We start from the raw sequence: 26,016 nt of genomic DNA on the forward strand, positions 1-26,016 counted from the left end.
ATAATGGTGCATTATTAGTCTGTGTGCATTATTCAACTGAAAATCTGCATTATTAAATGACACGTGGCACCAATCTAACTGCCGGATGACAAAATCGTGGGGCTGAGATTAAAAAGAACAAAGAACAAAATATACAAAAAGGAAATGAATACATCCATATATATATATATATATATATATATATATATATATATATATATATGGGTGCGTTAAAATGATAACCATATTTATGGTGATAACCTAATAACCTATCATTTTATGGGTCAAAAATATCATTTTTACTAAAAATGATATTTATACACTATAAAATGATATTTTTTCAGCATGCATAGAATGATACTTTTAATCCATAAAATGATATTCTATTTTATAAAATGATATATTTCGTCCATAGAATGATAGGTTATTAGGTTATCACCATAAATATGGGTTATCATATGATCACATCCTTATATATATGTGACAATAGTAATTCCCCCGTCCCAACTAAGTTGAGTCGTATTCCTTTTAGGAATGTCCCAACTAAGTTGAGTCATTTCTTTTTTTTTAACAAAAAATAAAACATTCAATCACTTTTACTTTATTCCACCAGATACTTTACTATGTCTTTATCTTTCCGACTTTATTTCTCTCTCCTACTTTTCAACACAATTTCTTAATCTCCTGCCCAAAAGTTGTCTCAACTTAGTTGGCACGGAGGGAGTATCATTTTTAAGCTAAAGTACTAAAAATGAGTTAGATAGAAGGATAGATGATCTTACAAAATTCCATGATACACCTGATAGCTTTTACGAAATTTACATGATACACCAGATGGAGTAATTGATATAGGCAAGACATCCATGTTACATGTGACGAGAATAGTTGCACTTGCATGTGTAGTAGGTGTGGTGGTGGCCCCAACTTGATCAATCATTGTCTAGTAATCCTATTTATATAATGAAGTAGTATTTGGTAGAAGAAGAAACAACAATTTTACATTGTCTCATTGCGGCCATGGCTACCGACTTCAGATCCATCCCCTTTATTGGTAGTATTTCTTGAATTTCTCTATACCATCATACAAATTTTATTTGGTGTTTGCATTGTAACAGATATTGGTCCACTAGTAGAGAAATGGGACGATCCCAACCCAACACGAGATCAAAGTGTAGCACAAGTTGTTCAAAACTTGGACAAAGCTTGCAGAGAAGCTGGCCTCTTTTACGTGGTAATAATAATGTCCTTATCTTCCTTATTATTTCACTATTTTTGTTATCTTAGACTCAATATGTGTGTGTGTGTGAGAGAGAGAGTGTGTGTGTTTTATGGATCTCAAGTGTGTGTGATGTTGCAGAATTACTAAGTTGAAAAGATGTGTGCTTTCTTCTTATGTTGTGTAAATTGTTTGACTCTGCCACCGATTTTAAAAAATTGTTTGACTTTGTGAAGAAAAAGTAAAGAGAGAAAATGAGTGGAATGTGAGACCCGTTATTGGATTAAGTGTAAAAAAGTTGGTGGAATATAGGGTTCTCATACTAAAAGTGGAATAAAGTAAATGGTTCTATAAATCGTGGACGACCCAAATCTGCAAAATGGACGTTCTTTAAATATTGAACAGTGGGAGTAGCTATTTTTGTACCTTAAGACTCAATTCATGTTGATTTGTGTGTGAGAAAAAATCAGTGCTTCTTCCTTGTTTCTTAGCTTGTTAGTTTTGTTTCAATGAAATGGTGTGTATGCAGACGGGCCATGGGATTCTGGATTCTATTGTGAAAGAAATTAGAAGCATCTCTCGCCGGTTTTTCTATTTGCCGTATGATGAGAAGCTCAAAATAAAACTATCTCCAGCAACTGGATACAGGTTATATAGTTGTTGTTGGTGTAATTGATGTGGTTTTATAGCTGAGAATGCCCATGAATGCAGGAGATATCAACGGGTCGGAGTGAACGTTACCAAAGGTGTACTTGACAAGCATGAAGCGATTGATGTAGGTTTGGTTTGGATCCATGTTTCATTGTTCTATCTTCCATTGATGTATCATTCACATAATTTGCATAATTTGTATCGTTGATTTTGCAAAATACAGTGCTACAAAGAGGTGAAACCTGGAATGTATGGAGGCCTTGGTGAAGTTATGGAAGGATGTAATCAGTGGTAAGTATTTGAAGTTTGTGAACAAGAGCTTTTAAAACATGATCATATGTTGTGTTTCTTCCATTCTAATTCAAAACTTTGTGTATGTCTCGTTGTTCTAGATCAGTCATCTCATATTCTAGATTGTTGGCTTAGTAAATGCATGTTAGAAGTTAGAGTAAATGTCAATTTTGGTCCTAAACATATACCAAAATATGAATTTGGTCCAAAATATTTACTTTTTGAAAAACGGGTCCATAACAAATGAAAATGTAGCCGAAGTAGTCCTTTTTTACGGTTCCGTCAAAAAACTAACGGTCAACGCTAATTGCACAGAGGCATGACCGTTAGTTTTTTGACGGAACAGTAAAAAAAAGGACCACTCCGACAATGATTTCATTTATTATGAACCTGTTTATGAAAAAGTGAATGTTTTGGACCAAATTCGTTTTTAAGTCATATATTTAAGACAAAATTGACCTTTAGTCACGTTAACAAAAGACAAGTGAAAGGTTGAATCATCAAAACCTGAAGATAGAGAAAGAGAAATAAATAGTGGAATTAGTTATGGTGTTGAAAGGCCTCGAGAGGGGCGCGAATTCATACCAAGTTATATTGAAGATAACCGAACCGATTGGATCAGTTAGAAAATGTCGTTGCCACTTGATCAATTTGAACTCGCTCTCGCTCGTTTCCTACCAATGTAATTTGTAAGCTCCCAATTTTGCACTACTTTAACGGTAAAGCAGCAAGTTCGGGGTCGATCCCACAGAAAAGTTGGTGTGCCGAGTGTGCGAGTAGTGAACAGGGGGGTTGGCTGCTGCCACGCTTTAACTTGGGAGTTTTTAACTACTGTTTTTACTCTAGACAGAATTAAATTTTGCTAACTTGATCAAAGGAACTTTAACTACTGGGTCAAGTGAATTGCAGGTGACAGCGGAAAAATAAATACGCGGATTAAAATAGAATAACTTCGATTAAAATTAAACTAAGTATAGCGTAAATTTGAAACTAAGCTAATACTTCGGAAAATAAGAAAGCAAGTAAACCCGAGAAGAATCTCGGCGGGAAATTTAGGAATACGCCGACAGATAACAAGTATTCTGCATCGCTTCTTTGATTGCCCTTTCTAACTACGCATTACTTTATCTAAGCTAAGCTATTCTAGAGAATTGGACTAAGCTAGAGAACTAAACTAAGCTAAACTAGACGGAAAGTAAAGGATCCGGTTTTTTCTTTTTTTTCATGTGGTGGCACCTCCTCTATTTATAAGCTCGACTCGGCCTCCAGCTGGATAACGATCTTGACAGGGAATATTCACTCATGTTGAGAATGCGTGACTCATGGATTGCTACGTGCTCTTCTTCTAGAATCGACGACGCTTTTCAGTAACAAATCGGTGACTCAGCTCCGTCTTTGCGTCTCATGTATCAGCACGTGTCCCCTTCTAGAACGTTGTCCTTGATAACAGAATGTTGCGCACCATCCAGCTCATAGCCTCGCATGTCCTTCTTCCGATACCCAGTGGTCCCCTCCTTAACTGCTTGACTACTCCCCTTGATCAACTTCCCTGATTTTTAGCCTTTTATCACCTTTTATACTTGCTTGATCAGTTCGGTCTTGCTGCCTTGGTCAAGCGGCATTTCTGCACAATTAAGACTTGTTTTGCGCGATAAACCGATCAAGTAGTACACATTTTACCCTTAAACCGATGCATGAAATGAGCCTTATCAAACTGCTCACACTTAAAACATACTTGTCCTCAAGTATATAAAAAAAAGATAAGGCAAATTTCAGGCATGGTTTACTCATTTCACAAGTAAAAGAAGACGAAAAGAAAAATAAGACTCAAAACCAAAAACACATATTTACATGTATGCATTAGACCGAATAAATTTCCAACAATCATACCCGAGGTTGAGGTCAATCCATTTGCCAGTAGCTTATGTTTCTTCTTTTTCGCGTTTGCTTGATCAAGGTGTCAGTTTGTCAAGATTGCTCAATCTAAACCACTGTTAGATTCACTTAGTCGCGCATTTCTCACCAGAGATGTTAGGACTGTTCACTCGGTATTGCCACAATTTTAATACCTTGAATCGGACTGCACAAGTAGTTCCTTAAGGCCTTTGTTTTGGTTGTAACGGGGCTTAAGGGTAGTAATGTATTAGGGTTGGGTACTAGGGGTTCTAAGTTTAAAATAAAAATTTTAAGTTGTAAAAAGAAAAATCACATGAGTCAAAAGATCAAAGTTATGACTACATTGTTGGATCAAGTTGGGATATTTATTTTTTTACTAGATACTTACTTTGGTAAAAAAAAACGTCCTTTAGCCTTTTTAATTTTTAGCTTATTTCCTAACTTTCGATTTCCCGGGTCAGGTTACAACTTTTTCCTGCCCTTTTCTTTTTCTCAAATTTTTCTCAACAATTTTTTTGACTTGGTCAACCTGATCCTCTAACTTGATCAACCCGGCTACCCTTTATTTCGGCTATTCTATTGCTATCCCCTTTTGTTTCCCTTGAAAAACTTCATCTCTTTGACCCTCTTTCCTCATGTGATATGAAACTTGAGTTCGGTTTTAAGGCTTCAAAGAACGGGTAAGAGTGTATGGGCTCAAAGTGGTTAACTAAGGGGTGTCTGATTAACGAGGTGGGTTCGTGGAACGAAGGAAAAAATGGCTCAAATGGCTAAGTTCTAGTGCCTTTAGTCCTTACTACTTGTGCAATTTTCATCTCAATACTAAAAGTCAGTCTCTCGTAAAATTTTCTTTTGTAAAAATAGTAAAAAGTGTTCTACTTTTGGCTTATAACTCACATATAGAGAGGCTTCACGGTTGGTTTAGAAATTGAGCGTTTCCATCATACTTGCGTCGTTCAAATTGATCAAGTTTTTGCAATCAAGTTTTTACATGTGAGCATACCGAATCATTTTTCTAACTCTTCTAAAAAGTAATCAAGTCTTCCATTTATCCAATTTCATGCATATTGCCTATTTCATTACTAACTGGAATTTGTTTTTTTTTTGAAAAATTTTAGCATGTATGATACTACTGTAACTAACCCGTCCCCCGTCCCCACTGCATATGAACTCATCCTCGAGGGACTGGATGCAGTGGAAAAAAGGGTTAGGCACAGGCAACGACACAATAATAACAAGGGAAACTTCTCACACTTAGACCAGACACTGGGTTAAGTGTGAGACCGTACCGACAATCAAAACATGCTAACAAATATAGAAAAACAAAAACAATAACAAAAGACACATAAGGCAGGCAAACAAAGAAAAATGGCATGCATACTTCTCACACTTAGACCCAACACTGGTCTAAGTGTGATGCGGAATAGAATGACAATTATACATACCAAAAACAAATTAAAACTAAAATTGTTTTGAAATTAACATGAGCTGAGATGGGGGGTTATACTTAATGCTTTCCGGAAGAATTACTGGGAGAGACTGAGGTATCCTTGGAGGATGACGGGCGCCGAGACGGAGGAGAGCTTGTAGGGGGAGGTGGTGGCCGTCTGGCAGAGGTTTGGTCTTGGGCGGTTCTCAATAACCTGGCCAGCAGAACCAGTTGAGCATTTGAATTCTCCTCCAGCTGCATCAATGTCTGCTCCACTCGGAGCTTCCATGCACTGTCAGTGCTTGCAGCCTCCTCCTGCTCCATCTTAGAGTGGGCGCCTGGTGTGTATCCTCCTCTTCTCCATCGGCAGGGGTTGCTGAGGTCTCCTCTAGCCTTCTTCTCTTCTGGGCCTGGCTTATTTGTTGCTCCCGCCAACCTGTTGCGTAAAACTGGAAATTCCCTCCTTGCGTCTTCGCTAAAACCTGAATTCTAACAAAGAAGTCAAGGTTAGATATTTCAGGACTAGGGCAAAGGATGGGGTGTCCGACATTCTTCACGGTCCAGTTTCTCCTCAGATACGCACCGAGGAGGTGGCAGACGTTTAAATGGCGGGCAACATGGGTAGCCATTTGGTTTATGGAATAAGCCAGCCAGAACCCAAGGTGGACTTTCTTCTGTTCTCTCATGCTCCACATAAAGTAAATCTCGGCTAGAGTGAGGATCGCCAGTGTATTACCTTGCCTGAGGAGATTACAGGCCAGGTAGACCTGGGCTAGATGGAGGGCAGGATCAGCGATAAGATGTCCTCTAGATTCAGAGGTTCTGAAAATAGGGGCGCGTCCACCGCATATTGCCTTCCAGACGGCCTGCTGATCGAATTCAGGTTTCCTCTGTAGGAGACCGATATCGCGCCCAACCCAAACCCCATTAGTCACCCGGTTCTCTGTATAGAGGCCCATCTGGATAGAAAATTCATTTAGGCTCATCAGTTGGTCCTGGCCAAAGACCCTAAAGGAGACACTTCTGTCGTTCAGGTCTGAGCTTCCGGAGAATCGGAAGGATGTGAAGAACTCCTAGGCCAGGTCTTCCGGCGCAGGAGTCTTATCGACCTCTAGTAACCATTCAAAACCGATGCTGGCAATGTAGGCAGAAAACCTCTCCTTCATCTCTATTTTTTTTCAAGGATGGCTGGTGCAGCATCTTCCCCGCCTTTAACTTCTTCTGGGAAGTCACCCTTTGGTGCACCTCCCTCTGTATTTTAGGATCATCGAACTCCAATATTTGTTGTCGAAGAGCTGGGGTCAACACCACATGCTGCGGAGAGTAGGCGGTGGAAGGAAAGGTTGCAGGCCTTCCTTGTTGTCTTCTGGATGTTCGGGTCCAACGCAATTCCTGTCCCGTTGAATCACTGCCCTCATCTCATGGCTGTGGGGAAGCGGGTGCAGAATCATCTACAACGGCGGCCGCTGTGTTAGCGGAGCGGCTTCTCTTGGGGGTAGGGAGAACACTTTCTTTCCCCTTCCTCTTTTTCTCTCTCTTCTCCCTTGCCAGGCTGCCCTCGGTAGCCTCTCTCTCCTCTCCAGCCTCCTGGATCTGAGGCTCTTCTGGTTCCTCTTCATCCACTAGCCTCCGTACTGTGTGTTGCCTCTGTACCACCATTCCCTCCTCACTCTGGATTTTTAGGCTTTCAGCTACCTCCAGGAGCTTGTCCTTTGTCATGCGCCTCGTCTGACGGCGTAACGGCTCCTCCTCCTCCTTCTCCGTCTCCCCATAGTCGAACAACAGGCGGAATTCCTACACCTCTTCATCGTTGATGTTTCCGATCTCAGTCAAATGCGGCTCATGGATTGAAGTGAAGCCTCCACCGCTTGCTGGCGACGGAATAGCGAATGGCTGCCCATAATCTTCTCCCAATCCCTCTTCATTGGAGGCGTCTGCACTGCATTGCATCGGCTGGGTTGGGGACGAAGGTGAAGGTTGGATGGGAGATGGTGGAGGTGATGTAGGAGGGCTAGGTGGGATCTTTGGTTTAGAGGAGAAGCACTATTTTTATACCGGGAAATTCCAAATCTAGCTTTGAGTTCGGCGTATGCTGCTGCATCGTCCAACTCGCGGGGTATACTCTGGAGGATTTTATCGAGGTGCCGTAGAGTTTCCTTATCTACTTCAGAAAGTGGAATGGCGGTGCTGGTTTGTTGTGGGGCAGTGGTTGGCGTAGAAGGGTTAGGGTTTCCTTGACGAACTTGGGATGAAGTTTCTCGGTCGCCACCGTCGGTGCCGGCACTGGAGGATGATGAAGGAGTGGGAAATTGCTCGATCAACATCTTTGCTAATAGTGGTGATGAGTGCTGGTGGAGAAAGTGTTCTAGGTGAGGGTTCGGAACTTGGAGCGGTGTGGAGGGAGTAAAAGGAATGCACTGTAGTCGCTTTTAGTTGAAAGTGAAATTCGGCTCTGAGATCTGCCTACTGTACTGATATCACGACTGTTGGGATCTCTGACGGTTCAGATCTCTGTGACTGTTCATGTACGGGCGCGCCTTTTCAGAGTGCCAGCTGGCTTAGCTTCCTTGATACGCTTTCTCCTTCTCCTTGGGACGTTCCTTCATTGCGACAGTTGGCGCAGCCTGACACTTCTCCAATGACTGCATATGTCCTATCACCACTTGTCCCTGATCAATTGAATCACTGTGGCCATTGGTTATCCTTCGTTGCACCGATCAAGTGGTAAGTTAAATCCAGATGCAAACTCAATAATTCCACTTGATCAGTTTCTTTCCTCCACTTCCGACTTTTAATTTTCTAAGACATAAAAAAAAACTCTTTGAAAAACTATTTACACTAACTACAAGGATTTGACCGGGTTCCCCTAGGACGTCACTTGATCAGTTTAATAGTTTTAGAATTTGCTACTTGATCAAGCGGACTACGCAGGAGTACCTGATCACTCCTTCTACCTGGTCACTGGCTGAGATTAGGCAGGGTTGGTGGAACTTCTTCCACCATGCCTGCTTTGGCCTTGTCTCTATAGGGTTCAACCCGATGACCCTTTCCTACGAAGGAGAGCGGATTGGGGGGGTCTCCTTTGTACATGTTTGGTTCCACTGTGTATGTCGCCATGGTGGTATTAGAGTTCGCCCATTCCGATATTAGTTTGATTTGACACTGGGACGGTAACCCTTCCTATTCACCGATGGGCTCTTCCTTCCTCGAGGAGGGGTTGGCCACTCCTTTTTCCACCGTGGTTGGATGCATGTACCGATTTGGGTTCATCTCCATCAGGTGTGCTAGGGTCTGCTATTTTCCACTTTGACTCCTTCTCCACTCGGTCTCAGTTTTTTCATCAATTGTCCTCCTTGTTCTTGCAGATCTGGCTTGTGATATGTCTGATTGGACAAATCATTGGGAGTAACTGGCGACCCAGGTAAAGGTAATAGTTGCCTAGTAGGCGAGGGACTCGCTTCCAGCTTTCTTCTCAGTGGAATGGCTTGGTCAGGTGGTTTTTCGATTCTTCCTGGTTGAGTGATCTCTTCTGTCTTGGTGGGTCGTGTTAGCTTGCAGAAATCCATAATTGTTTTTTCAATGGCTTCATCATCCATTTTCCCAGTCATCATTGCTTCGAACGAGTCAGCTGCTTCCCCCTTAAGCTTTTCATTATCAGTGGAATAAAAGGATGGTTTAATGAAGAGTTCAGCTTCCAGACTCTTTTGTTCCAAAGGCCTAACGGTATCTACCGATTGTATGCTTCCGTTGTCCCGTGGCTCCCTTGCAGCTTCATTAATGTCAACTGTAAGTCGTTCTCCATTAAACTCTAGATTCATCGTACCATGGTGGACATCAATGACTGTGCTGGCGGTAGATAGGAAAGGTCTTCCCAAGAGAATTCCAACGGACTCCTCCGTCATCTTTATGACAAAGAAGTCGGCGAGGTACTCAAATTTGTTCACTTTGACGATTTCATTCTCTAGAATTTTCTCGAGGTAAATGCAAGACCCATTCGCTAGCTGTATCACCATATCGGTTTCGACTAGCTTTGCTTCCCCCAGCTTTTCATACATAGAATATGACATAATATTGATGGAAGCCCCTAGGTCGCACATTGCTTGCTCCATTAGAACGTCTCTGATGGAGATTGGAAGCGTAAACACCCCTGGGTCAGCTTTCTTGGGTGGAAGATCACTAGGTTGGATCACTCTAGTCACATTTCCTGTTTTGCCCATCTTCCTCTTCCCAGCAACCTGTCTACGGATGCTGGACTCTTTTCCTTGTGTGACTTGATCAAGGGTGCTGGACTCAAGGCTTTCCTTATGATTGGGTCTAGGTGCTGGAAAACTCGCAGATGAGCTTTGACAAACTGTTTCCGATTTCAGAGAGACTGTATTGACATTTTCTCGCCCTGTAGGTTGTTGCACTGTGGCCGGGGGCTTTCCTTCATTCCCTCTCAGCTCACCCAGTGACATGGCAACCTGAGATAACTGCTTTGTAAGCATCTCGAGTGCAGCCCTCTGTTCTTTCTGAGTCTCTTGTATTTCTCGCATCGCATCTTGGGCTGATGCGGTATCATCACATCTCCTGGTCCTTCAAATTGTTGTTTGTTATATCTCTGATTAAATCGACCTCCTCCATGGCCTTGCTGATAGTAGCCGGAAGGTCCATACTGCTCTGGTTGGTTCTGGGGAAGATGATTCTGTTGGTTCCCTCTTTGGTACTGCGGGACATAGTTCACAATTTGAGTATTTGACTGTCTTCCATGGTTGCTAAGCTGAGCGCCTTGGTGTTGGTACCCTCATTCTCCTTCCTGTTGTTGACTTGACCAGTTTGACTGTCCTCCACTTGACCAGTTCCCTTGCGGTCCATTCGACCATCCTGCCTGACCTCCCTGCATTCTGTTCCCTCCAGTGTTTGATCTATCCTGGACCCAAGCAGGCCAGTTGGGCTACCCTTCAGAGGGTTGCATCTGCAGTGTCGAGGGTTGCGATGGTTGGCTCTGATTCTGATCAGTCCACCTAAAATTTAGGTGGTTCCTCCATGGAGCATCTCTCCGCTTCCCCTGGATCCAGTTGCCATTTTCGTTCCAGTGGCCAACGACATTTACTTGGGCCTGCGGCTCTACCTCAGGAGGGAACTCGCAATAGTAGTAGTGATGCTCTTCTGGTGGGGACGGTTGCGGCACATACTGCGTTTCCTTTGGTGCATGTGGTGGAGGTGGTCTAGCTTTCTCTACTGCCTCCATCAGTTTCTTTTCCATCTGCTCAAATTGAGCCTCCAATTTTTCATCATTGCGCGCCTCTGCTATATGCACTGCCCCTCTCCTATACTGCCCTCGAGACGTCTCATACGACCGCTTAGCCTCGATCAGCCTCTCCAGTATATTTTTGGCTTGGCTGAATGCGGTCTTTGAGAAATCTCCTTGAGCTGCGAGGTTGAGGTCGTTCTTGCTATCCACAGTGAGTCCACTGTAGAAAACAGAGTAGATTTCCTTCTCATCCATCTTGTGGTTGGGGCATGCTTGAAGCAAACCTTGGAATTTGTCCCAGTACTGGCCAAAGGGTTCATCGTACTCCTGCATAGCCTCTGTAATCTCCCTTTTCAGGGCACTTCTCTTCGATGCTGGGAAAAAGCGATCTAGGAATATCATGTGGAATTCAGCCCAGGTTCTGATGGATCCTTCTGGCCGCCTTGACAGCCAGACACCCGCATCGCCCTTCAAAATGAAGGGAATAGCTTTGAGCCTATAATCTTCGGATGTGGATCCAGCCGCCACGGGTTGAATATCACAGTATCGGCAGAATTCCTCCAGAAAAGCGTACGGACACTCCTTCGAAAGACCGTAGAAGTGGGACAAAACAGCCAGTACTCCCGATTTGATCGCGATGGTCTGCATCCCAGGAGTAGTGGCAATGGCATGTGTGGGCTCCTTCTCATCATGACCGTGCAGAGAGCCAATTCCTGAGTCGTCAACGACGAGGGCCATCTCTGCTTGTTCGAGTGGTGGTGGTTGTATGTTCTGTTCCGAAGCTGCTGCGGCTTCTAATGCTGCTCTGTAACGAATGGTGACGACGCCGGCTTCCTGGACCCTCCAATGAGCGTTAGTCTCTCTGTATAGAAAGGGATGATTCCAGTGTCCACCGCGTTGGTACCTTCTCATCAATAGTAAAAAAACAAAATGAGAAAACAAAGAAATAAAATTATATACACCTACGCACTACGCACAAACATAAAGTAACACCAAGTTATATTGAAGATAACCGAACCGATTGGAGCAGTTAGCCAATGTCGTTGCCACTTGATCGATTCGAACTCGCTCTCGGTCGTTTCCTACCAATGTAATTTGTAAACTCCCAATTTTGCACTACTTTAACGGTAAAGCGGCAAGTACGGGGTCGATCCCACAGAGAAGTTGGTGTGTCGAGTGTGTGAGTAGTGAACAGGGGGGTTGGCTGCTGCCACGCTTTAACTTGGGAGTTTTTAACTACTGTTTATACTCTAGACAGAATTAAATTTTGCTAACTTGATCAAAGGAACTTTAACTACTGGGTCAAGTGAATTGCAGGTGACAGCGGAAAAGTAAATGCGCGGATTAAAATAGAACAACTTCGATTAAAATTAAACTAAGTACAGCGTAAATTTGAAACTAAGCTAATACTTCGGAAAATAAGAAAGCAAGTAAAACCGAGAAGAATCTAGGCGGGAAATTTAGGAATACGCCGATAGATAACAAGTATTCTGCAGCGCTTCTTTAATTGACCTTTCTAACTACGCATTAATTTATCTAAGCTAAGCTATTCTAGAGAACTGGACTAAGCTAGAGAACTAAACTAAGCTAAACTAGACGGAAAGTGAAGGATCCGGTTTTTTCTTTTTTTTCATGTGGTGGCACACCATCTATTTATAAGCTCGACTCGGCCTCAAGCTGGATAACGATCTTGACAAGGAATATTCACTCATGTTGAGAATGAGCGACTCATGGATTGCTACGTGCTCTTCTTCTAGAATCGACGACGCTTTTCAGTAACAAATCTGTGACTCAGCTCCGTCCTTGCGTCTCATGTATCAGCACGTGTCCCCTTCTAGAACGTTGTCCTTGATAACAGAATGTTGCGCACCATCCAGCTCATAGCCTCGCATGTCCTTCTTCCGATACCCAGTGGCCCCCTTCTTAACTGCTTGACTACTCCCCTTGATCAACTTCCTTGATTTTTGGCCTTTTATTGCCTTTTGTACTTGCTTGATCAGTTCGGCCTGGCTGCCTTGGTCGACGGCATTTCTGCACAATTAAAACTTGTTTTGCGCGATAAACCGATCAAGTAGTACACATTTTACCCTTAAACCGATGCATGAAATGAGCCTTATCAGGTGTTAAGAGCATCTCCAATAAGCACGGACGTCAAATAGCCATCAAATAGCCTTCACACTGCCACATCATCAGCACTACAATTCTCCTGCCACATCAGCTTGCCACATCAACTGGACATCAAATAGCCCTCACATAGCCTTCACACTACCTATCCACATCACTAATAACAATTATATAATTTAATTTACACTTGTATCAACATACGGAATTTAATTTACGAGACAAATACGGAAAATTCGAATAATAATATTAAAATTTAAAAAGTACATTAATTTAAAAAAAAGTACAATAATATTAAAAAAGTACAAAAATTAAAAAGTACATTAATTTAAAAAAGTAAAACAAAATCACTCATCGCCGCCGTCCTCGTCTCCGTCGTCGCCCAGCGCTTCTTCACTGTCGTCGCCGCCGCCTCCGTCGCCACCTACGCTTCGGCTATTCCCGCCGGTGTCCCTCCTCATCGCCTCCAATTCTTCACGCTGGCTCTGGAGCAATACACGAAGAAAATCCTTCACCTCGGGGTCCACCGCCGCTTGGAAGTCCGCTAAGGTCTTCACCATTTGAGCGCGCGTTTGTTGGCGCGCGAAGAATTTGAGCTCCTCGGTAGACCTGCCAAGGGGGGATGCCGAATGGACGTCCTGGGAACTCGGGGTGCCCCCCTCGCAACCTGCTGCGCCCGCCTTTGCCCAACCGGGCGAGGTCGGCGACCGAACGACCGAGGAGTCGGGACCTCCTGGGCCGTCTCAGGGAGGTCTGACGAACCACCGCTGCTGCCGCTATAATCTCCGGTATAGTTCAGTCTCTGCCTCTTCGGCCAGCCAGCGTCGACGCCTGCCCGGAATTTCTCCGACTCGTTGAGCACAACGTAGCAGTTCTAGTAGGTGAACTCATAGTACTTCTTATCCGGATCGGGGTAGGCTCTCTCCGCAATCCTCCTGCAGTCTTCCTCTGTTTGGCCACTGGTCTGCATGCGGAGGGCGTTGGCGTACAAATCTGAAAATCGAGAGACGCCAGCCCTGATTCGGTCCCAGCACTTCCGGACCTCCTCCCCGGTGCACGGTCTCCCTTCAGGGCAAAATGCCCTGTAGGCTGCGACTATCTTGGCCCACAAGTTGACGATCCTCTGGTTGTTCGAAACCAGAGGATCGTCGCAGACACTCACCCACGCCTTGGTAACCGCAACGTTCTCCGCGTCTGTCCACTTCCTCCGGCCCCGGATTTCGGCTTGGGGCTGCGACGACTCGCCGACCTTCTTCGCCTTGCCCTTCTTCTTACCCCGCCCTACTCCCTGGCTTTCAATGAGAGTTTCCAAAACCTCGTTAATATCAAAACCCAAGTCCGCTAAGGAGAAGGTCTCCGTATACTGTGCATCCGTTGGGGTCGATGTGTGCGAATAACCGGTGGAAAAATCAAAAGTCGGCCGATAGGCGTTGTCCCCCCGTGCGTCCCCTGCGCCGGGGGAATCATCTGTTGCGCTGGTGGCATCATCTGCTGCGCCGGTGGCTGCATGCCGGGTGCCCACCCCGGCATCATCTGCATAGGGGGCTGCATGCCGGGTGCCCACCCCAAAATCATATGCTGCCACGGGTACATGTTGTAGTACCCGCTCATCGGAGGCCAACCACCTCCCCCAGGAGCCGGGGAAGTATGGGACCCTGCCCCGGGAGTCGGGGGCGTCTGAGACCCTACACCGGGAGGCGGGGGAGTCTGAGACCATCCCCCGGGATTAACTAGAGTACCTTCGTAGTTGTTCTCCATTGCTCGTTATTGATCTTGTACAGAAAGTAAGGTAGAGAGAGAGTACTCGTTAAAACAAGTGGTGCGAATGAAAATGAGGTTCAACGCTCGTATATATAGTGTTTTCGAAAAACAAAAAAAAAATTTAAATCCGACGCCGGTTTGGCGCCGATCCGGGACGCACAAAGGCGCCCGTGAGGATCGGCGTCGGAACCGGCGTCAGCGCGGTGATAAACTCGTAGTGTAGCAAGTATTTTTGGATGTTTAACGTGAATACTTCAATGTTTTGTAGCATATTACTTGAGTTTGCATCCATTATCCACTACTTAAGTGTTTTGATGAGTTTGTCTAGTGTATGGGGATAAAACAGGTGAAAATTACTTGAAAACGAGCTTGAAACTGGATTACAGAAGAAACGCCCGACCGGGTGTTCATGTACAAGAGAAACGCCCGGCTCGGGCGTTTGTGCAAAGAAGGAACGAATCCAGAGAGTTTGCCCGACCGGGCGTTCTGCCTCGGAAGAATCACCCGACCGGGCGATGTGAAGGAATCAGGGCCATCGAGAGATCGCCCGACCGGGCGTTTAGGCGACTTAAAATCACCCGGCCGGGCGATGTGTTCTGCGAGAGTTAATTGCTATTATTTCCGCCCCGGGTATAAAAAGAGAGCTAGGTTTTCGTGCCCAAACACACCAGACACGCCCCCAATAGCAGTTTTCACATTGGAGAGCAGATTAAAGCGACAAAGAGTCCGATTCATCAAGAAGGTTGAAGACGAAGACGATTTGCCCACTCAATCCACCTTTGGGAGTATCTTTATTAGTTTTCTTATGTTTAGAGAAGACTACAATGAACGCTTTTGATTAATTTAAAGGCTTTTGATTACCTATGCTCTTGTGATTTCTTTGTTTCATTCTTGTGCTCTTTCAATTCAATTGCTTAGCTACCAATTGAGTTTGTTAACCTAGTTTTGAGTAATCGAGAGATACCTAATTAGGATTGATAAAAGAATGAACAACACCTAGATAATTTGCATTCGAGAGAAGGGATTCTAGAGTGAGGGCTTGAGCCTTTTGTTTTAAGGAGTTAATTATGAAGTATTAGAAGGAGACTTCAATATTAATGGTTAATCAACGGGTTGGGTGCACTCGAGAGAGGGCTTAGCCTAGACTAGCGGCTTTCCTAGTAATCCTAGAGACTTCAATTGGGTAATCGAAGTTGTTGAATTGTTCACTTTGTGTTCGTTGTAGTTGGATCTAAAGCTCTACTTCTTTCTCTTATTTGAAACCTTTCATTTGTTGCGTGATTTTAATTTGTTTATGTTTAATTGTTTTTAAAAATCAAAAACCAAACCTTTGAATCGTCTAGATAGTAGTTAAAATCGGTCCGTGGTACTTGAGTTTACACATTTTGTCTCTGTGGGATACGATACTCTTGCTTACTTTGTGCTACACTAGCCCCGTACACTTGCGGGAATTTCTTGTGTTAAAATAAGTGGAGTCAAGTTTTTGGCGCCGTTGCCGGGGACAATTTGTGTTAATTTAGCTCAATATCGTGGTAAAGACAGAGATTACTAGTTTAGACTTTATTGCTTTAATTTTTTGTTTTATTTTTGAGCTCTCACATTGAGTTTTCTTGTTTCAGGTTGTATGCACACACGCTCTAGGGGTCTACCTTTAGAGCCTATCGATCTTGAGATCGAAGCATCCAACAGAAGGAGAAACGCTTTGAGAAGGCTAAATCAAAGGATCCGAGTCTCTTCTCCGGTCCAAAGACGATCACCTTCACCTGTTCAAGAATCACCGTCACCTACTCCGTCACCAGCCCACTCCCCTATTCAGTTTGAGCCACATTCTCCTATTCTGATGGAGAACGTAGAGGGGAATGATGTTCCACCACCTCCTCCAACGAATGCTCAGCTTCAACAACAACTCGAAGACCTGCAAAGGCAGTTAAATCAAAGGCAAAACGTGGTACCTGTCCAGAACATGTATGCCTATCATGGGGTGGCAAACCCACCCGTTTGCAACAATGTTAATGCCAACACGTTTGAACTCAGGAGAGGACTACTTCAGATGGCTGAAAACAATGCTTTTAGAGGCCGACCCACAGAGGATCCTAATAAGCATCTCACTAAATTCATCCAGATCTGCAACACGACGAAGATAAATGGAGTCACAGATGAGCAGATCAGATTAAGGGTGTTCCCTTTTTCTCTGGAGGATGATGCCAAGGATTGGCTGGACAGTATGGAGCCTAACTCCATTCGCACGTGGGATGCCATGGTTGAGAAGTTCTTAGAAAAATACTACCCACCGAGTGAGGCATTGAAGAGGCAGTCTGAGATTATTTCGTTTGAGATGACTCCCCCAGAGAGTATCCGAGGAGCTTGGGAAAGATTCAAGGGGCTGATGAAGAGATGCCCCAATCATGGGCTGAACCCGACGCATCAAGTCCTAGCATTCTATAGGGGGTGTCTGCCTGAAGCAAAGCGTGAACTGAACCTGAGCGCAGGAGGATCATTGCTGAAGAAAGGAGAAGAAGAGGCCATGGAAGTGATTGAGAGAGTGACATCTAATGATGAAGGCTGGAACAACGAGAGGAGCAGAGTACACAGGGTAGCCTCCGCCGCAGAGAGCAGCCATATGGACAACATGTTCAAACAGATGGAACTCCTCCACAAGAAGATAGATCTCATGGGGATGGGACCGGCTGTGCAGGAGCAGCAAGAGGGTGTAGAGGATGTTAACTACATACACCAAGGGGGAAATAGATACTATAACAACTCCCGCTCCAATCAAGGGGGTGGAGGTTACAACCATTTTGGGAACAAGGCGCATCCTAACCTATCGTATGGGAACCCCAACAATGCCCTTCAGCCACCACCGGGGTTCACAGTTTCTCAAGGGATGATCACTGAGCCGCAGAAGAAAAGTACAGAAGATATACTGAGTGCATTCATGTTACAGTCACACAAGAACATGGAGCATTCCAATCAAATGCTAGAGAAGATTGAGAATGATATGCACAACATGTCAGTGCATATGAAGAGCCTAGAGACGCAAATGAGTCAGATTGCTCAAGCTGTGAGCAGTCAGCATACGCCAGGGCAGTTCCCAGGACAACCAAAAGTAAACCCCAAAGATTGCAAGGCAATTCAGTTGAGGAGCGGGAAGAGTTATGAGGGTCCTTCCATGCCAGAAATCCCACCAAAGCCTACAGTTGAGCCCGAGAGTGTACTATTGGAAGAAGTAGAAGCGGAGGAACTTAAAACATCACCGCCCGCAGTTCAACTCGAGGTGGGCACACCAGTCAAGGCATCAGAGGTTAGAGTACCATTTCCCCAAGTGTTGCAAAAGAAGAAGAACGATGAACAGTTCTCCAGATTCTGGGACATCTTCAAGAAAGTACAAATTAACATCCCACTTATTGAGGCACTTCAGCAAATGCCTGGGTATGTTAAATTTCTCAAGGATGCAGTCTCCAAGAAGAAGAAAAGGGGTACAGGCCGGGGTATCATCAAATAAAGAGAGAGAGGTAAAAGAGGGAATCCACTAGACACCCCCCCAAACTTATTCCAAGCAAAACTAGGATAAGTTTGAAAGAGAGTGGATCTCCCATGGACCTTCACTGCGGAGGAGGAGGCGGATGCTGCCACTGGCCACGGAATTCATCGAATCGGGCATTGATGTTGGCCCATTGTGCGTTGTTGAAGTCAGTGAATTGGGTCCAGTTGGTGTCGAACTGGTTCCATCGCGCTTCATTCTGGACCCAATATTCCTGCTGACGCAGCTCCATCCGTGTCAACCTCTCATTGATCGAGCCGTAGTCCTCCTCTTCTCGCTCTTGTCGGCTTCGTGTCCTCTGAGTGCTTGTCCCGGCTTCATCTCCCCCTTGGTGGGTCGGTTGTTCCTCACCTTCCTCCTCATTTTCTTCTTCATTTTGCTCGACCCCCATCTCGATCGCGGGAAAATCCATGTGGGGCGCTTCATCAACACTCGAGCTCGGGCTTACATCCCTAAATTGCAAGTTCCGCGGATTCAACGCCGTGGCTTGTTCGTGGACCGCAGCCTTCATCTTCCAGTTTTCTTTGCGGAAAGGACCGTTCACATAGGTGTTGACGGTGTCCGGGAGGGGGTAATGATCTGCTGCCCTCTGTATCAAATATATCTGCCCTCGTTGGTCCACTCCGACCAGCCTTGTTCTTCTCAGAAAGCTGAAGTCCATCAAGTTGTCACCAATGTCCGCGACCAAGCCCCTCGTCGACACTCCCAGATGGAGTGCAATAGCTGACACAACCGCACCGACACAGAGTGTGCCGGTTTTCTTCTTCGAAGCCTTCTTGAGATGTTTGATCATGAAGTGGCCCAAATTCAAGGGAGCCTCCTTGTGCAGAATAGTCCATAACAGGAAGAGCTCGTCTCTCTGCACGCTCCCATGCTCATGACGAGCGAAGGGGTAACATACACACGCCTTCTGGAGTAAGCGCAAGGCTGGGTTTCTAATGAGAGAACCCTTTGCCCTGTTGGCGGCGAAGTTGTCATCAACGGTAGTGATGGCCTTCCAGAAGTCATTCGCATTGTGACTGAAGCTAAACGGCTCTCTATACACCTCCCCTGAAAATCCAAAGATCTCCTTGAATTGTGCCATCGTCACTGTGTACTCAGCATTCCTCATACGAAACTTGATGGCAACTATCTCCCTCCTGTTCATGATTACCTCAAGGGTAGATAAGAACTCTAGTGTAAGCCTCTGATAGGCGGGGTTCCTCTGTGCCATGAAGAGCCCATTTAGTTGCCCTTCTTCACATAGCTCATTGAAGCACTGCTCAATGCCCAACCATCGGATTGTGATAGGGCATGGATATCTAGCTACCCGGTAGGGTAGTTGTGAGTGTACGGCCCATTTCTTCTTCTCTGCGGCACTCAAATTAACTCCAGAGTGGTTAGGTGCCATCGTTCACTACCTAAAAATTGAAAGTATTAGATCAATTCGACAAGAAACCAACAATTTGCATTAATGAAGACACTCTCCCCCAAACATACTCTATACTAAAAGAACTTCTCATTCACACATTTATCAAGACTAGAATCAACCCCCCATTGTGTCACACAATGTCTCTTCCACAACAATAAACCTCAATCACGCTTAACTCAAACATTCCACCAACATGCATCACTATAACTAACATTGCATCTATGTAGACATCAACAAATCAAAGCATGCTAGTTCCCCACACTCAATAACCACAAGCCCATTAAGGAAATTGCACAATTCATACTCAAAGCAACCATTCAAACCAAATTCATCCTCTAACTAGCAATTAGTAAAGAAATCTCCAAATAACAAAAAACATGCTAGTTTCCAACCATCGATTCACCAATAATCATCTAAACACCAAGCATAAGCAAGAGAAGAATGAAAATCATACCTTTCAGGCTTAGAGTGATAGAAAACGGATTTCTCCCCTTTTGTTCTTGTTTTTGGTGTGTTTTGTGTGTTTTAAGTGGAACAGGAGATAGGCTTTGATGGGTGAAAAGCGGACAAAAACTGGAGAAATGGCGAAATGGACTCGGAATCCAGAAAGTTTGCCCGACCGGGCGAATTCTCACAGAAACTCGCCCGACCGGGCGTTTCCAGAAATCAAGATTATCCAGAAAGTTCGCCCGACCGGGCGATGTACAAAGTGCGAATCGCCCGACCGGGCGTTTAATGAATGCGGGATTGTCCAGAAAGTTCGCCCGACCGGGCGTTTTGCAAATTGCAAATCGCCCGACCGGGCGATTTCTTCGCGTAGTTTAAAAAACGCAATCGAGGTCAGTTTTTATACTTTCAAACCCTAGCCACAATTCTCTCTCGTTCCTCTCTACTCTCTCTCGCCCCTCCACCCTCAAATCTTCCACTTACACTGATTTCACACACACCATCCTCCCAATCCATCTAATTCAAGGGTTGAACCGATTAATCGGTTGATTCACTCAAGAACAAGCAAAAAGGGGAGAAATCCGTTTTCTATCACTCTAAGCCTGAAAGGTATGATTTTCATTCTTCTCTTGCTTATGCTCGGTGTTTAGATGATTATTTGTGAATCGATGGTTGGAAACTAGCATGTTTTTCGTTATTTGGAGATTTCTTGACTAATTGCTAGTTAGAGGATGAATTTGGTTTGAATGGTTGCTTTGAGTATGAATTGTGCAATTTCCTTAATGGGCTTGTGGTTATTGAGTGTGGGGAACTAGCATGCTTTGATTTGTTGATGTCTACATAGATGCAATGTTAGTTATAGTGATGCATGTTGGTGGAATGTTTGAGTTAAGCGTGATTGAGGTTTATTGTTGTGGAAGAGACATTGTGTGACACAATGGGGGGTTGATTCTAGTCTTGATAAATGTGTGAATGAGAAGTTCTTTTAGTATAGAGTATGTTTGGGGGAGAGTGTCTTCATTAATGCAAATTGTTGGTTTCTTGTCGAATTGATCTAATACTTTCAATTTTTAGGTAGTGAACCATGGCACCCAACCACTCTGGAGTTAATTTGAGTGCCGCAGAGAAGAAGAAATGGGCCGTACTCTCACAACTACCCTACCGGGTAGCTAGATATCCATGCCCTATCACAATCCGACGGTTGGGCATTGAGCAGTGCTTCAATGAGCTATGTGAAGAAGGGCAACTAAATGGGCTCTTCATGGCACAGAGGAACCTCGCCTATCAGAGGCTTACACTGGAGTTCTTATCTACCCTTGAGGTAATCATGAACAGGAGGGAGATAGTTGCCATCAAGTTTCGTATGAGGAATGCTGAGTACACAGTGACGATGGCACAATTCAAGGAGATCTTTGGATTTTCAGGGGAGGTGTATAGAGAGCCGTTTAGCTTCAGTCACAATGCGAATGACTTCTGGAAGGCCATCACTACCGTTGATGACAACTTCGCCGCCAACAGGGCAAAGGGTTCTCTCATTAGGAACCCAGCCTTGCGCTTACTCCAGAAGGCGTGTGTATGTTACCCCTTCGCTCGTCATGAGCATGGGAGCGTGCAGAGAGACGAGCTCTTCCTGTTATGGACTATTCTGCACAAGGAGGCTCCCTTGAATTTGGGCCACTTCATGATCAAACATCTCGAGAGGGCTTCGAAGAAGAAAACCGGCACACTCTGTGTCGGTGCGGTTGTGTCAGCTATTGCACTCCATCTGGGAGTGTCGACGAGGGGCTTGGTCGCGGACATTGGTGACAACTTGATGGACTTCAGCTTTCTGAGAAGAACAAGGCTGGTCGGAGTGGACCAACGAGGGCAGATATATTTGATACAGAGGGCAGCAGATCATTACCCCCTCCCGGACACCGTCAACACCTATGTGAACGGTCCTTTCCGCAAAGAAAACTGGAAGATGAAGGCTGCGGTCCACGAACAAGCCACGGCGTTGAATCCGCGGAACTTGCAATTTAGGGATGTAAGCCCGAGCTCGAGTGTTGATGAAGCGCCCCACATGGATTTTCCTGCGATCGAGATGGGGGTCGAGCAAAATGAAGAAGAAAATGAGGAGGAAGGTGAGGAACAACCGACCCACCAAGGGGGAGATGAAGCCGGGACAAGCACTCAGAGGACACGAAGCCGACAAGAGCGAGAAGAGGAGGACTACGGCTCGATCAATGAGAGGTTGACACGGATGGAGCTGCGTCAGCTGGAATATTGGGTCCAGAATGAAGCGCGATGGAACCAGTTCGACACCAACTGGACCCAATTCACTGACTTCAACAACGCACAATGGGCCAACATCAATGCCCGATTCGATGAATTCCGTGGCCAGTGGCAGCATCCGCCTCCTCCTCCGCAGTGAAGGTCCATGGGAGATCCACTCTCTTTCAAACTTATCCTAGTTTTGCTTGGAATAAGTTTGGGGGGGTGTCTAGTGGATTCCCTCTTTTACCTCTCTCTCTTTATTTGATGATACCCCGGCCTTTACCCCTTTTCTTTTGATGATATTTGATGATGATATGTGGGCATGTAAATTTGAAATTTGAATTGTGATGTTTTGTTGATCTTGGATGTTGGAGTAGGTGGCCTTGTTTCCATGTTCCACTTGTTTTTGTGTCTTTGTTTTCTTTTTAGGTTTGTTTTTCTTTTTAGGTTTGTGTTGATAATCTCCCTTGGGTAGAATGATAGATTTGGGAAGAAAATTGGTGAACTCGAATGGGGAGTGAGAGACGTTTGGAGATGAATTGAGTATGTTGTTGGATGAGTTGCCTATGATGAGAATTGGCTTAAAATGTTTGTGAAAACTTGTTGATATAGCTAAGTAACTTGTATCTCCTTCTTGTAATTTGCCTAGAGTGAATTGCTCGTTGCTTTGTCTTTTGCCGAAAAATACCATGTGAGGATTGAGCCTATATCTTTTTCCAAAAATGTGTGATTTTTCATCAACTATGTTATATGTTTCTAGAACTTGCTCGCGGTCTCCTTGAATCTACATAGTGATTATAGAAATAGGAGATGACGTTAGGCCATCCCTTCTACCCTTATCTTAATCTTAATCCTAATTGTAAATTATAATCCCTTGTTAGCCAACTTTGAGCCTAAAAGCCTTTTCTTTGATAGCTAATAAATTGGGTTGGGTTCCCTTAGTGTCAAGTGAAAGAGGGAAAACGGAGGAGTTTGTAAGAAAAAGAAATGAGAGAGTTGATAAACTCGTAGTGTAGCAAGTATTTTTGGATGTTTAACGTGAATACTTAAATGTTTTGTAGCATATTACTTGAGTTTGCATCCATTATCCACTACTTAAGTGTTTTGATAAGTTTGTCTAGTGTTTGGGGATAAAACAGGTGAAAATTACTTGAAAACGAGCTTGAAGCTGGATTACAGAAGAAACGCCCGACCGGGCGTTCATGTACAAGAGAAACGTCCGGCTCGGGCGTTTGTGCAAAGAAGGAACGAATCCAGAGAGTTTGCCCGACCGGGCGTTCTGCCTCGGAAGAATCGCCCGACCGGGCGATGTGAAGGAATCAGGGCCATCGAGAGATCGCCCGACCGGGCGTTTAGGGGTGTCTAGTCGATTCCCTCTTTTACCTCTCTCTCTTTATTTGATGATACCCCGGCCTGTACCCCTTTTCTTTTGATGATATTTGATGATGATATGTGGGCATGTAAATTTGAAATTTGAATTGTGATGTTTTGTTGATCTTGGATGTTGGAGTAGGTGGCCTTGTTTCCTTGTTCCACTTGTTTTTGTGTCTTTGTTTTCTTTTTAGGTTTGTTTTTCTTTTTAGGTTTGTGTTGATAATCTCCCTTGGGTAGGATGATAGATTTGGGAAGAAAATTGGTGAACTCGAATGGGGAGTGAGAGACGTTTGGAGATGAATTGAGTATGTTGTTGGATGAGTTTCCTATGATGAGAATTGGCTTAAAATGTTTGTGAAAACTTGTTGATATAGCTAAGTAACTTGTATCTCCTTCTTGTAATTTGCCTAGAGTGAATTGCTCGTTGCTTTGTCTTTTGCCGAAAAATACCATGTGAGAATTGAGCCTATATCTTTTTCCAAAAATGTGTGATTTTTCATCAACTATGTTATATATTTCTAGAACTTGCTCGCGGTCTCCTTGAATCTACATAGTGATTATAGAAATAGGAGATGACGTTAGGCCATCCCTTCTACCCTTATCTTAATCTTAATCCTAATTGTAAATTATAATCTCTTGTTAGCCAACTTTGAGCCTAAAAGCCTTTTCTTTGATAGCTAATAAATTGGGTTGGGTTCCCTTAGTGTCAAGTGAAAGAGGGAAAACGGAGGAGTTTGTAAGAAAAAGAAATGAGAGAATGACATGCAAAGCATGGAAAAAAAAATAAAGAGAAAAAAAAAGATGAAGAAGAAGAAGAAAAAAAAAAGAAAACTAGGTTAGTTTTTGAAAATGAATAAGCGTTGTTCGAAAAAAAGAAGGGGAAATTGGGAGTTGAGAAGAGTCTAGGCAAAGCCTATGACTAGCTAAGGATCGCAGTGCACAAGGGTGAAGTAATCGTAGTTTCACTTCGGGATTATAGTCACTTTGGCTAAATTTTCCTCACCTAACCAAAGAGCCCTACATTACAACCTTGGAAAAGACCTTTCGGATCCTAAATTTGTAGTCACAACATAGTAGAGGAGAGTCTAGACTTCGAGCAAGCTTATGGTAAGCTATACATTGTTGATTGATTTGAGAGGTTCATACTATACCTATACACTTTGAGAGTGAGAGGAAAATAAAGAAAAAAATCACATTATATTAATCCTGTGAGGGCAAATTGACAAAATGGAATACGTGCTAGTAACTTGAAGCAATGTTCATTTTGGTTTACTTGTATGCGAAGTATTGATACATGATGATTCTGTTTTCTTTTACTGAGGCAAAGATGACAATCCAACATACTTACACGAGTTCTAATTCTCTGTTTTCTACTTCTTATTTGAGGACAAACAAGTGTTTAAGTTTGGGGGAGTTGATAAACTCGTAGTGTAGCAAGTATTTTTGGATGTTTAACGTGAATACTTCAATGTTTTGTAGCATATTACTTGAGTTTGCATTCATTATCCACTACTTAAGTGTTTTGATGAGTTTGTCTAGTGTTTGGGGATAAAACAGGTGAAAATTACTTGAAAACGAGCTTGAAGCTGGATTACAGAAGAAACGCCCGACCGGACGTTCATGTACAAGAGAAACGCCCGGCTCGGGCGTTTGTGCAAAGAAGGAACGAATCCAGAGAGTTTGCCCGACCGGGCATTCTGCCTCGGAAGAATCGCCCGACCGGGCGATGTGAAGGAATCAGGGCCATCGAGAGATCGCCCGACCGGGCGTTTAGGCGACTTAAAATCGCCCGGCCGGGCGATGTGTTCTGCGAGAGTTAATTGCTATTATTTCCGCCCCGGGTATAAAAGGAGAGCTAGGTTTTCGTGCCCAAACACACCAGACACGCCCCCAAGAGCAGTTTTCACATTGGAGAGCAGATTAAAGCGACAAAGAGTCCGATTCATCAAGAAGGTTGAAGACGAAGTCGATTTGCCCACTCAATCCACCTTTGGGAGTATCTTTATTAGTTTTCTTATGTTTAGTTCACTTTCCATGGATTTATCTTGTGAATTTGCATTGAATATGAGTAGCTAAATCCCTTGTAGAGTTTTAGAGAAGACTACAATGAACGCTTTTGATTAATTTAAAGGCTTTTGATTACCTATGCTCTTGTGATTTCTTTGTTTCATTCTTGTGCTCTTTCAATTCAATTGCTTAGCTACCAATTGAGTTTGTTAACCTAGTTTTGAGTAATCGAGAGATACCTAATTAGGATTGATAAAAGAATGAACAACACCTAGATAATTTGCATTCGAGAGAAGGGATTCTAGAGTGAGGGCTTGAGCCTTTTGTTTTAAGGAGTTAATTGTGAAGTATTAGAAGGAGACTTCAATATTAATGGTTAATCAACGGGTTGGGTGCACTCGAG

General features: G+C 44.1%; 1 protein-coding gene across 3 annotated transcripts; it reads left to right on the forward strand.

Annotated features, from left to right (window-relative positions):
* Nucleotides 1-1,766: 1,766 nt before the first annotated feature.
* LOC121805396 lies at nucleotides 1,767-25,776 on the forward strand. 3 transcript variants are annotated; one of them, XR_006051473.1, is made up of 5 exons: nucleotides 1,767-1,843; nucleotides 1,907-1,970; nucleotides 2,070-2,137; nucleotides 16,197-20,585; nucleotides 25,164-25,776. XR_006051473.1 is itself a non-coding variant. In XM_042205230.1 (5 exons), exons 3-5 carry the CDS (start codon nucleotides 2,098-2,100, stop codon nucleotides 25,165-25,167), a joined length of 1,854 nt encoding a protein of 617 aa, XP_042061164.1. In that variant the 5' UTR covers nucleotides 1,767-1,843; nucleotides 1,907-1,970; nucleotides 2,070-2,097; the 3' UTR covers nucleotides 25,168-25,776. The 3 variants fall into 3 exon arrangements, 1 of the variants encoding a protein (XP_042061164.1); XR_006051472.1 differs by having other exon boundaries at nucleotides 16,197-18,730; nucleotides 21,819-25,745; XM_042205230.1 differs by having other exon boundaries at nucleotides 16,197-18,006.
* Nucleotides 25,777-26,016: the final 240 nt, after the last annotated feature.

Source organism: Salvia splendens, chromosome 5 (assembly GCF_004379255.2).
Source record: "Salvia splendens isolate huo1 chromosome 5, SspV2, whole genome shotgun sequence".
Taxonomy (NCBI): Eukaryota; Viridiplantae; Streptophyta; class Magnoliopsida; order Lamiales; family Lamiaceae; genus Salvia; species Salvia splendens.